Here is a 12701-nt window from a genome sequence, read left to right as displayed (position 1 = left end):
CTTGTGAAAAAAACGTGTCCAGTATTTAAAAATAAAATAAAATGCCTTAAACTGGTATTAGCAAAATGAAATGCTCTTTTGGGAATAGATTGACGCCAGTTCTAATCCACGGGAAAAGTCGGCTAGGTTGAAAAATACTCCTTGAATACCCATCCTTAAGAGAGAATAACTTCAATGAAAAGGAATTTTGTCTGTAATTAGGGCTTGGTACATGCTGACAGAGTCCTTGCTCCCTCCACAGCACTGCTCCAAGTGCCTGTTCAGCCCGACAGGAAGATTGCAGGTTTCCTGCAGTGACTCCCCTAGTTAGCTTCATAGGGTGGGCAGAGAGGGCAGCCAAGCGTGTGTCGCTTGGGGAAACAAGCTCTGAATCACGGAGAAAATTGCTTTTAAAGTCAAGTTCTCCTTCAGCACTGTATTTTAGCACAGTATACCCTCGGGAAGTACTTTGGCCCCAGCAAGCTCAGTTGGTTGAATGATTTAAGTCCTCATCTGTAAACTGAGATGCCAGCTGCCCAGTTACAGACACATCAGGACCTTTAGCATTACACATGCTGTTTGTAATAGCTGTTTTCATATTATCTGAACATGGCCAGCAGCTCCGCTGCTCTCTTAAGCGGTTCAGCTAGAGCATGACAAAGCTGTCAATAGAAAACTAGAGGGCTTGAAGAATTAATTAGGGCCCAAGCTGCGGCAAAAGGGGGCCGGCGCTGGCGTCAGTGGCGTGTTTTACACATGCGCCGAGGCCCCCTTTTACCGCAGCTGGTTAAAAGGAAAGTCTTGCTTTCCTGTAGGAAATGGCCAGGCATCAAGTAAAGCACTTGCTGTGCGGCCATTTGGGGGGGGGGGGGGGGGGGGGGGCTCTTACCGCCACACAGCAAAATGAAGAAACTGGCATTAAAATCCTCAGACTGTACGTTAGAAGAATTAACTAACTCTTCCACACCTTCTTAGTTCTGGTGTCCAAGTTCTTAACTACTACTATAAATCATTTCTATAGCGCTACCAGTCGTACGCAGCACTTCACAATTTAACAATTTATCACCCATAGACCACTGAAATTCATATCATGTTATAAAAATGATAAAATACTCTATTGAAGAAATTTTGATTTTTTTTTTCCATGCTTTTGTCTTCCTCCTCTTTTCTTTGTGTCAGATGTTCATGCCTTGATTTAAAAAAGTGTATTTATCATTGACCAGAAGCCCACTACATCTATTAAGACCAAGTCCCTGACACAAACCTAGTTCTTAACATTGTGCTCAATGTTTTCGACCTGCTTCTCTGCGTACTGGGGCCAGAAAACTAACAGCCTCATTACCATTCATTTTAATATTTATGTATTGCATTTGTATCCGTGAAGTTCTGTTTTGCTCCAGCATATTTTGCTGTGCATGCTAGGTTTTTTTTCTACTAGCAAAAACAAAAAAACCTAGCATGCACAGCAAAATATGCTGGAGCAAAACAGAACTAAACATTGCATTTGTATCCCACATTTTCCCACCTCTTTGCAGGCGCGATGTGGCTTACAATATATCATGAGTAGTGGAAATAGATTAGAAAATATGACATTTAGTGTTACAGAAAAGATCATGGGTAACATAGTAGAATTTTAAACCAGCAAATAAAACAGTTTTGAATATCTGTGGAGGGGATGCGTACATTTACATTAGTTGATCTTTGTTGTATGCCTTATTAAAGAGATGGGTCTTCAAGCATTTACGTAAGTTCGTAAATCGTTTTTAAGTTGCGCGGCAGTGCATTCCATAACTGTGTACTCGGGTAAGAAAAGTTTGACGCATGCGTTAGTTTGTATTTTAGACCTTTGCAGTTGAGGAAGTGAAGATTTAAGGAATGTGCGGGATGATCTTTTAGCATTCCTGGGTGGTAGGCCTTATCAGGTCTGACATGTAGGCTGGGGCTTCTCCGTGAATGATTTTGTGAACTAGGGAGCATGCTCTGTGCCGTGTCCTGTGCACAGAATTGTGCAGTTATCTTGTGCGTGAAAACTCTTCTGTGCATCATGTAGCCATAAAATTGCGCACAGGCATCTTGCTAACCACATGCTTCCACCTGTGCTAACTTTCTGAATCGCTCCTGAGTTTCACCTCCCCCTCTCCCCCAACAGACCCAGTTAACTTGGATGACCGCATTTATGCTAATACTGAAAACCTATCAGACAAGCCCAGCTGTTAAGGGGTCCTTTTACGAAGCGCTTTTATGAAGCACTGGCAAAAGGGGGGCCTGCACTGGCATCGGCATGTCTTTTTGATGCACACTGAGACCCCCTTTTACCACAGCAGGTAAAAGGCAGGTCTTGGGCTTTTTCAAAAAAAATGGCCGGGCAGCAAGTGAAGCACTTGCCACGTGGCCATTTGGGGGGGGGGGGGGGGAGAGGCACGTACTGCCACCCATTGACACCGGCGCTACAAAAATCGACATTTTTGCTGGGCTGCTGCACTAGCCCAGGGGCACTTCCCTTTTAGCAAGCAGTAAGCCCAAAGGACCCCTAATTCTGTAATTGCAGACTGCCAGATACATTAGTTACTAGGTTCTAGCAGGTAATAACAACCAACCAAGCATTTCAAAAATTACTCTCATTGCATTTCAAAAATTACCCTCGTTGCTGTATCGTTTCTACTACTACTTATTTCTATAGCGCTACTACACATACGCAGCACTGTACACTTGAACATGAAGAGACAGTTCCTGCTCGACAAACTTACAATCTAATCAAGACAGACAAACAAGACAAGGGACAAAGAGTAGCAAGATTAGGAATCCCAAATAATTGCAAGATTCTGGAATCCAAAGGGTAGCAAGAGTCCATGCAGAATCTCCAGGCTCCGCCTATTCTGCCTCGCCTCACCCTATGCTTGGAATAAACTTCCTGAGCCCTTACGCCAGGCCCCCTCCCTACCCATCTTCAAATCCTTGCTCAAAGCCCACCTCTTCAATGTTGCTTTCGGCACCTAACCTTTATACCCTTCAGGAAATCTAGACTGCCCCAATCTGACTGCCCCTACTTGACTGACTGTTCACTTGGCCTTTAGATTGTAAGCTCTTTGAGCAGGGACTGTCCTATGTTAAATTGTACAGCGCTGCGTAACCCTAGTAGCTCTTTACAAATGTCAAGTAGTAGTAGTAATCTCAAAAAGTAGCAAGATTCCATGCAGAATCCCAAAGACTACTACTTCTTATTTCTACAGTACTACTAGACGTACGCAGTGTTGTACAATTGAACATGAAAACAGTCCCTGCTCGACAGAGCGGACAATCTAATTAGGACAATCTAATCAAGAAGACAGGACAAATAAGGGGTAAGAACAAAGAGTAGCAAGATTCAGGAATCCCAAAGAGTATCAAGATTCTGGAACCCAAAGAGTAGCAAGAGTCCGTGCAGAATCTGAAAAAGTAGCAAGATTCCGTGCAGAATACCAAAGACGACTACTACTTCTTATTTCTACAGTACTACTAGACATGCGCAGCGTTGTACACTTGAACATGAAGAGATGGTCCCTGCTCGACAGAGCTTACAATCTAATTAGGACAATCTAATCAATAAGACAGGACAAATGAGGGATAAGGACAAACCAGTAGAAAGATTCCGGAATCCCAAAGACGACTACTACTACTTATCATTTCTATAGCGCTACTAGATGTATGCAGCACTGTACACTTGAACATGAAGAGACGGTCCCTGCTCGACAGAGCTTATAATCTAATTAGGACAGACAAACAGGACAAATAAGGGATAAGGACAGAGTAGCAAGATTCCAGAAACCCAAAGAGTTTCAAGATTCTGGAATCCAAAGATTAGCAAGAGTCTGCAGAATCCCAAAGACTACTGCTACTTATTTCTACAGTACTACTAGATGTACGCAGCGTTGTACAATTGAACATGAAGACAATCTAATCAAGAAGACAGGACAAATAAGGGGTAAGCACAAAGAGTAGCAAGATTCCGGAATCCCAAAGAGTCCGTGCAGAATCCCAAAGACTACTACTACTTGTTATTTCTACAGTACTACTAGACGTACGCAGCGTTGTACACTTGAACATGAAGAGACGGTCCCTGCTTGACAGAGCTTACAATCTAATTAGAACAGACAAACAGGACAAATAAGAGATAAGGGAATTACTAAGGTGGGAATGATAAAATATGGGTACTCTGTGTACAGTGCTGTGTACAGTATTCTAGCAGCGTGTTAGAAATAATTAGCAGCTTCTGTTTCTACACTTTTTTTCAACTAAGAAGCCTTGCCTAGAACTGCAGAGAGAGCAGGTGGTAATTTAAATAAATAAAACAACATAACTAAATCCCATGCCTTCTTGAAGGTCCCTAACTGCTAAGGTGTTTCCCTACCCCAGCTTCCTCCCACCCATTGCTTGAATCTTGCTATACAGACTTAAACAATTAGGAGGATGGATTACCCAGATTTTTTTTGGAAGGAAGGAAATAAAAACAAAGGGTAAGTAATTTGATTAGGTGATTTTTGATTATCTTTGAAAAGAGAACGCAAATAGATTTCAGCAGGATTTCATTAGCAACATGTTATTAAATCTTTGTGGGATTACTTCAAAAGAGAAAAAAACTAGACCACACAGGTTATGTATTCTTTGTAGTCTGAAGGTGTAAGATAAAATCGCTCCATACCCCAACAACAGGTGAGAGAGCAAACATGCACGACTACACACAGGAAATGCTAACCGTTGATCTCACATTTGAAGAGACTAACAGCTTCTTTACTTGTAGGCAGGGGCGTAGCCAGAAAACAGATTTTGGGTGGGCCTAGGCAAGAAGTGTGTGGGCACCTAGTGTTCTTCCCCCCCCCCCCCCCCCCCCCCCCCCCCCCAATCAAAAAAAAAAATCTCAGCTGGCAGGAAAACACTTCTTTCCACCTTGGCAGTCTGCAGCACGCATGCGCTGAAAACGGAGCATGTGCAGGTGCCGGTATCGTAGAGAGTTGCATTTTCGTTACCATCAAGGGAAAGTCTTCAGCTGGCAGAGCTTGGGATCCCCATTAGCCACCACTAAATGTGTGCTACTTTTGGGTGGGCCTGAGTCCTAAGTGGGTGGGCCCTGGCACACCCAGACCCACCTGTGGCTACGCCACTGCTTGTAGGACAATTAAGGGGGGGGAAAAAAGTAGGAACTTTGATAGGTCTTTTTTTCTTATTTCTTTCAACACATACGAAACTCCTACAAGTATATCTGGGAAACTGCATGGTCTTCCCCATTACAAAAGGCATGTACAATGGCTCATTGGGTTGTACATCCAATAAAGTGACCTGTGGAACACTGACCATCACTAATCACACCAAATTACCTTTTAAAACAACTTAAAAACAATCTACGAACTAACTAACTTCCGCAAACTACTGAAGACATACCTCTTCAATAAAGCATACCACAAAGATCAACAAATGTGAACATACACAACTCCTCCACATATATTCAGTACTGTCTTACAATATCTGCTTGTTATACTACTATCATGTTTTTTCATTATCATGTAACCCAAGATCCTTTTGTAACACCAAATGTTTTTCTAATATTTCCACCATTCATGTATTGTAAGCCACATTGAGCCTGCAAACAGGTGGGAAAATGTGGGATACAAATGCAATAAATAAATAAAATGTTAACACTTTGAACATAAGACTCCATTACTCCATATCCTCCTCCTCCTCCTCCATATACCTCATCTAGAGATCTTAAATCTTTCAACAAAACTGCGTCATGGTTCCATTCTTTAGACCGGGCCTGTCCGAGTTCAGTCCCCCGAGGGCTGCAAACAGGCCACGACCCCAGGACAATCCCCAAGAATACGCATATGAGAGATCTGCATACAGTGGATGTAGTGTGCATATGCAAATCTTTCTCGTGCGTATTCACTAGAGACCTTCCGAAAACCTGGCTCACTCCCAGCCCTTGAAGACTTGAACCCGGACAACCCTGGTTTAGACGCATTTGTTTAGGGCTTTGTTAGAACCAAGAAACTTTAAAACTATATTTTCCAAATTGCTTCTGAGGCTTGACTTCTGTAAACTTTTCCTTTTGTTCTTTAAAGATACAAAAATAAGAGAACATGAGACTCCTGGAAAAATTAGTCATGGGATAGGAGGCGAGGTTCAGGTGTGGATTAGGAATTGGTTATTGGACAGAAAACAGATGGTAGGGTTAAATGGTCATTTCTGTCAGTGGAGGAGGGTGAACGGTGAAGTGCCGCAGGGATCAGTACTGGGACCTGTGCTATTTTAACATATTTATAAATTATCTGGAAATTGAAACAGCGAGTGAAGTGATTTAAATTTGCAGATGACACAAAACTATTCAAGGTTGTTTAAAACATGTGCGAACTGTGAAGTATTGCAGGAAGACCTTAGGAAATTGGAAGACTGGGCGTCCAAATGGCAGATGAAATTTAATGTGGACAAATGCACATGGGAAGGAATAATCCGAATCGTAGTTACCTGATTCTAGGGTTTAAAGGGGATGGAACGCCTCTCGTATGAAGAAAGGCTGAAGAGGTTAGGGCTCTTCAGCTTGGAAAAGAGACGGATGAAGGGAGATATGATCAAGGTCTACAAAATCCTGAGTGGTGTAGAACGAGTAGAAGTAAATCTTTTTTTTCTTTTTCTTTTTTTTTTAATATATATTTTTTCACTCAATGAATAGTTAAGCTCTGGAACTCTTTGCTGGAGGATGTAGTTACAGCGGTTAGCGTATCCGAGTTTAAAAAAAGGTTTGGACAAATTCCTGGAGGAAAAGTCCATAGTCTGCTATTGAGACAGACTTGGGGAAGCCACTGCTTGCCCTGGGATTGGTAGCGTGGAATGTTGCTGCTAATTGGGTTTCTGCCAGGTACTTGTGACCTGGATTGGACACTGTTTGTTTGGAGAACAGGATACAGGGCTATATGGACCACTGGTCTGACCCAGTATAGCTACTCTTATGTTATATAGTACAATTGTTTGCATGTGGTATACACTAATATTCCTATTACAAATCCCAGCCTTCATATTAAGCCTGTGAACTGATGGGGAGAAATGAAAAAATAGACTTTTACTTCAGCAGATTTAGCCCATACGCAGCAGAGCTTTAGAAGTGTTAACTCCCATTTTTTTTCTCTCTCTCTTTCGCACAGACTCTTGAATAAAAGATTCAATTACTCTCTCTTCTTTAACTTCCAAACAAAAAATGTTTACTTACAGTTTCTTCAGATAACTATTTACATCATACTTGCAGTAGACATGGTAAAACTACTGAATACAAAAATTCTGTCAGTTGGTTATCATACAGCTTGAAGAGAGATTGCTAACACCATCTTATGCTGACACAGACACTCACTCTCAGAGCAACTAGAGTGACTCAGACACACCCACAAGACATTACACTATATCCTATGACATCATAGCTCATAGAATTGTTGACAGTTAATGCATGCAGCACTTGTCTTTCACATATTCCTACATGAACAAGGTGCCCAAGTCGGACTTATCTGGCTGGTGCTTCTATACTGGAACAGGCCACTTTTTTTTTTTAAAGCACTGCACCAGAAACCTCTATGTGCTGTCTGGGAAGAGTGTGATTCAGGGAATAATGGGGGGGGGGGGGGGGTGAGGGAGGTGGAGTACAAATCCTTTCTCAGCAGCAGCACAGCAGGACGTGCTTGTATTTTGCCCAAAGAGGTTTCATTTTGTCTGCAAGAAACAAATATATACAGAATTGCAGTGATGCACATGGAAATCGGCCATCTGCTAAGCTAAACATGTCGTGGGCGTGGGAGTTTGTTACTAAGTACTGTGCAATCTTTTAACATCTTGGTAAAAATAGAAGGGTAGAATTTGTTTTTTTTTTTTTCCTTATCCTGTATATTATAATGATAGATCTACACTTACCTTGTAGCGTCCCCAGTTGAAGCACCCAAGTTGATGAAGGGCAAATATTTGGGTCAAGGGCACAATAATTGCCCTTCCCTGAATATTTGAGATGAGGTGCTGAAATATTAAGCTGAGAGCATGGGGGGGGGGGGTGGATTTACCCACCAACCCCATTGCTGGTACTCTCCAAGTGGTAGGGGAGTTTCGTGGCAAGAATTCTGACTGGCCTGTGGTGGCCAGGTAGCGACGGGGCTGGCCTGACCGTTAGGCAACACCAGACTCTCACCTGGGGCAGCAAGGAACAGCTGCGGTCAAAGCCAAGCAATAGATCCTGGCCGTGACTCAAACTCAAAGAACCATCAGCTCACACTTTAACCTGCATCTAACTCCTGGATCTTTAATATGGACCTTGTTTCTTTATGAAAGGGAAATGGGACTTGATATACCACCTTTCTGTGGTTTTTGCAACTACATTCAAAGCAGTTTACATAGTATATTCAGGTACTTATTTGTACCAGGGGCAATGGAGGGTTAAGTGACTTGCCCAGAGTCACAAGGAGCTGCAGTGGGAATTGAACTCAGTTCCCCAGGATCAAAGTCCACTGCACTAACCACTAGGCTACTCCTTCGCATGTAAAGATCTTTAGTTGTCCAACTCATTTAGTTTTCCCATTGGGTATATTAATGATCTAGAACCCACTGCAATATTTACAGTGCTGCCTTTTCCTGGGTAAGGTCCTTTTGTGAATTCTGGAAGTTAGTGCTGTTGTGGTATGATAGTTTGTTCTGTAGGCCCATATGCCGGGTTCTTATGAGGGTTTATAGTGCTGTTACTGAGACGACACCAGAACCAGAATTTTCTTTTGTGTATGAGTTCTATGGGGAAATGTCCGGGTTCTGTTCTTTTCCCATTTTTGGGTGGTGATGGGCTTCTGTGTTTGCAAAATGTATGGTTGCATTGAATAACCTGGCATTCCAGTATGCAGGGTTCGGCTTTTAACTGCTACAGTATTCGCCAAGTATGACCTGAGACTGCAGATTTTACGTTTTTCTGGAAATATCAGTTTCATTCTTTTTGTACTGGGGAAACTGCCTGACCAGTATTTCAACTGAGATAGCCAACATACACGAGGATCACACACCCCACCCCTTCACTGCCTGGAGATTTGATGGGGCCCTCCCTTTATGTTTAAATCTTTTTTTTTTTTTTTTATTGCCACAAAATTCAATACAAACGTAAAACTTCAAAAAGATCACATTACAATTGCAATAAAAAGAACATCCAGCCTTCCTATAATCGTCAATGATATTCCCCCCCCCCCCCCAACCTCCCCCTATTCCCCTATTTAAAATTCACTAATTTATACATGTCAAAAATACCATTACCTTCATACTTCTGTACATATTGCTGATGGGGCCCCTCCTTTTTGCATCTTGTTAAGGACACCATCTCATACCTAGTTTCAGGCAACAGATTGCCGCCAGCCACTCCCACCAGCAAATGCAGCACAGAAACTTTAATACACACACAGGCATTGGAAAAAGTCAATGAACTAGGCTCCACTTGCTTTCCCCATTTCTTTTCTTTATTACCAAATTTAGGGACCCTTTTAACATTTTTTTTTTCCACCAGGAGGCGACAAAGGCTCCCCCAGGAAATGGCTGTGCGGCAAGTAATTACTTACCACACAACCCTTTCCTTTTTTTTTTTTCACGAAACCCCCACTGCGGTCAAAGGGGATCTCAGTGCCCGGCAAATCCACACATCGTGGACACTGCAGGGCCTCTTTTACTGCAGCTTAGTAAAAGGGCCACTTAATCATTTCACTGGCCAGAGCTTATTGTTAAAACTGTTCTCCTTGGGATTTTTATTTTATAGTTTTGTTTACGACTGCACACATCTTCATGACCACTGTGCACAGGGTTAACATAATGCTAAGTGTTAACAAAAAAAAAAATATGTAAACACAAGAAAGAGTAGAATAACTAACTTCTTATTGACAGAGCCATGTGGTTTCACCTTTTTCTAATTTAGAATCCTGATTATTTCTGACAGATTGCTTATGCTGCAGTGGACTGTACCAAAGAACAAAACCATGACCTCTGTAGGCAAGAAGGTGTGGAGGGCTATCCAACCCTTAACTATTACAACTATGGAAAGTTTATGGAGAAATACCGTGGAGAGCGAAGTGTAAGTATGCCATGATCTCCAATGTTTAGTCAAAGGAGACGGAAGAGCTTTCCCCTCTCCCCCTGGACAAGTTGACACAATATATAAAATATAAATGCTTATTAATCAAGACTCCCAGATTTCTTAATAGTTTTTAACAATTATAGGATAATAAATGGTAAGTTGAAATTTTTCATTAAGCTCGTTATCAGGGGCATTTTTGAAGAGAAGGGCGCCCATCTTCCGACACAAATCGGGAGATGGGCGTCCTTCTCTCAGGGTCGCCCAAATCAGCATAATCGAAAGCCGATTTTGGGCATCCTCAACTGCAGTCCGTCGCAGGGACGGCCAAAGTTCATGGGGCCGTGTCAGAAACATAGTGAAAGCGGGACTGGGTCGTGCTTAAGAGATGGGCGTCCTCAGCCGATAATGGAAAAAAGAAGGGCGTCCCTGACGACCATTTGGTCGACTTGGTCCATTTTTTTTATGACCAAGCCTCAAAAAGTTACCCAAACTGACCAGCTGACCACCGGAGGGAATCGGGGATGACCTCCCCTTACTCCCCCAGTGGTCACCAACCCCCTCCCACCCTAAAAAAATTTATTTTTTTTTTGCCAGCCTCAAATGTCATACCCAGCTCCAAGACAGCAGTATGCAGGTCCCTTGAGCAGTTTTAGTGGGTGCAGTGCACTTCAGGCAGGCGGACCCAGACCCATCACCCCCCACCTATTAACTTGTGCTGGTAAATGTGAGCCCTTCAAAACCCAACCGAACCCCACTGTACCCACATGTAGGTGCCCCCTTCACCCCTTAGGACTATGGTAGTGGTATACAGTTGTGGGGAGTGGGTTTGGGGGGCTCAGCACCGAAGGTAAGGGAGCTGTGCACCTGGGAGCAATTTTTGAAGTCCACTGCAGTGCCCCCTAGGGTGCCCGGTTGGTGTCTTGGCATATGAGAGGGACCAGTGCACTACGAATGCTGGCTTCTCCCACGAACAAATGGCTTGGATTTGGTCGTTTTTGAGATGGGCGTCCTCGGTTTCCATTATCGCCGAAAACCGGGGATGACCATCAGTAAGGTCGCCCATCTCAACATTTAGGTCGACCATGTTGTTTCGATAATAGTGGTTTCCCCGCCCCTTCGCCGGGATGTCCTTAGAGATGAGCGACCTTAGAGATGGTCATCACCCTTCGATTTTGCCCCTTCATGTCAGTTGGATTAGCTTGGTGATGGTATAGAGGAAAAAATGGCAGATTTTAGCAGTCTGTTAAATATGCGCAGAGAAAGAGAGAGGGACGATCCCAAGGTTATGAGCTGATGAGACAGGGAGGAGAAATAGAGAAGGGTTTGGGGGAAAGATAAGTTCATTATTGACCATGTTCAGTTTCAGATGGCGGTGAGACATCCAGGCAGCAATGTTAGACAAGCAGGCTGAGATTTGGGTCTGGATTCCTGCCAAAACTTCTGGTGTGGAGAAGTAGATCTGGGAGTCATCAGCATAAAGATGATACTGAAAACCGTGGGAGGAGATTACAGCACCGTGGAAATAAGTATAGATAAAGCAGGGGTTCTCATGCCAGTCCTCAGGGCTCACCTAGCCAGTCAGGGTTTTCAGGATATCCCCATTGAATTGGGGATATCCTTTAAACCCCGACTTGCTAGGTATGCCCCATGAACTGGGTTGAAAACCTCTAAGATGGAGAAAAGAATGTCCCAAGAGACAGCCCTGATAGTGGGATATCAGTGGAGGAGGATCCAGCAAAGCAAGTGATGGGAGAGAGAAGAAGAAAACCAAGACAGTGGGTTAACATAAAATTTGGGGGGGCTGTACCTTTTTGACACTTTAGATGTCATGCCACTAACTTATTATACAACGTAGATGTGTTTAACTTTGATTTCTCAAGTTTTATAAATGATTCTCTATGTTCATTTTTGTCTTTTCTGTTTTGTTTTTGGGCACCGGGGGGGCTTGGATTCCAGGAGTCTGGCTTTACGGGTTTCATGAGATCTCTTCGAGAGAAGGACCATGGAAGAGTGGGGAAGAGAAAAGAGGAACTGTAGCACCTGTCTCAGAGAAGCCATCCACTGCACTGTGAAGGATCCCCAGGTCCATGATCCTGCTGAGACCCTGAGATCCACATTCTATGACAGAAAAATTGATCCCAGGTCCATGGCCATACTGTGATCCCAAGTCCACAGTCGTCATGCTGTGAACCTGAGGTCTTGTATTCCAATGATGGAGAAATCTTTTTTAATATTAACCACCACAGTTTTGTACAATTTTTGGGAAGAAGAAATAAAACAACTTATTTTCTTTCCTTCTTGCTTTTCTGTAAAATATATGATTTGGGTTGTGGCCATATGCAGATTTTTTTATGCATTTTCCTTCCAGCTATGTGTTAACTCATGAGTGTGCTACTGTTCTATAGTCTGGTTCATGAGGTATGTCTGCACTTTCTTAAATCTTATTATTTTCTTGAAAAACTCTGTACATTTAATTTTGGGTTAATCCATTAAAGTGACCCTCTTCCCTGACAGTCCCTTACTGGGTGTGTTGGCAGTGCAGGGAGAATGTCTTCCCTAGAAAGCTACGTAACAGAATGAACAAATATCCATCCCTTGTTAGGCTAATAATCTTATTTTC

The 12701-nt window shown here is 42.9% G+C and overlaps 1 protein-coding gene across 1 annotated transcript in view; it reads left to right on the top strand.

The window, feature by feature from the left end:
* The window catches only part of PDIA5 (protein disulfide isomerase family A member 5), a 289623-nt gene extending 277254 nt beyond the window's left edge, over positions 1-12369 (top strand). Inside the window, exons 16-17 of the mRNA XM_030209219.1 lie at positions 9944-10078; positions 12038-12369. Of these exons, the coding sequence (XP_030065079.1) occupies positions 9944-10078; positions 12038-12118 (216 nt within the window). The 3' untranslated portion in view covers positions 12119-12369. The remainder of the gene's footprint in view (positions 1-9943; positions 10079-12037) is intronic.
* Positions 12370-12701: the final 332 nt, after the last annotated feature.

This window comes from Microcaecilia unicolor, chromosome 7 (assembly GCF_901765095.1).
Source record: "Microcaecilia unicolor chromosome 7, aMicUni1.1, whole genome shotgun sequence".
NCBI classification, from domain to species: domain Eukaryota; kingdom Metazoa; phylum Chordata; class Amphibia; order Gymnophiona; family Siphonopidae; genus Microcaecilia; species Microcaecilia unicolor.
This window is presented reverse-complemented; position numbering and strand designations above follow the sequence as displayed.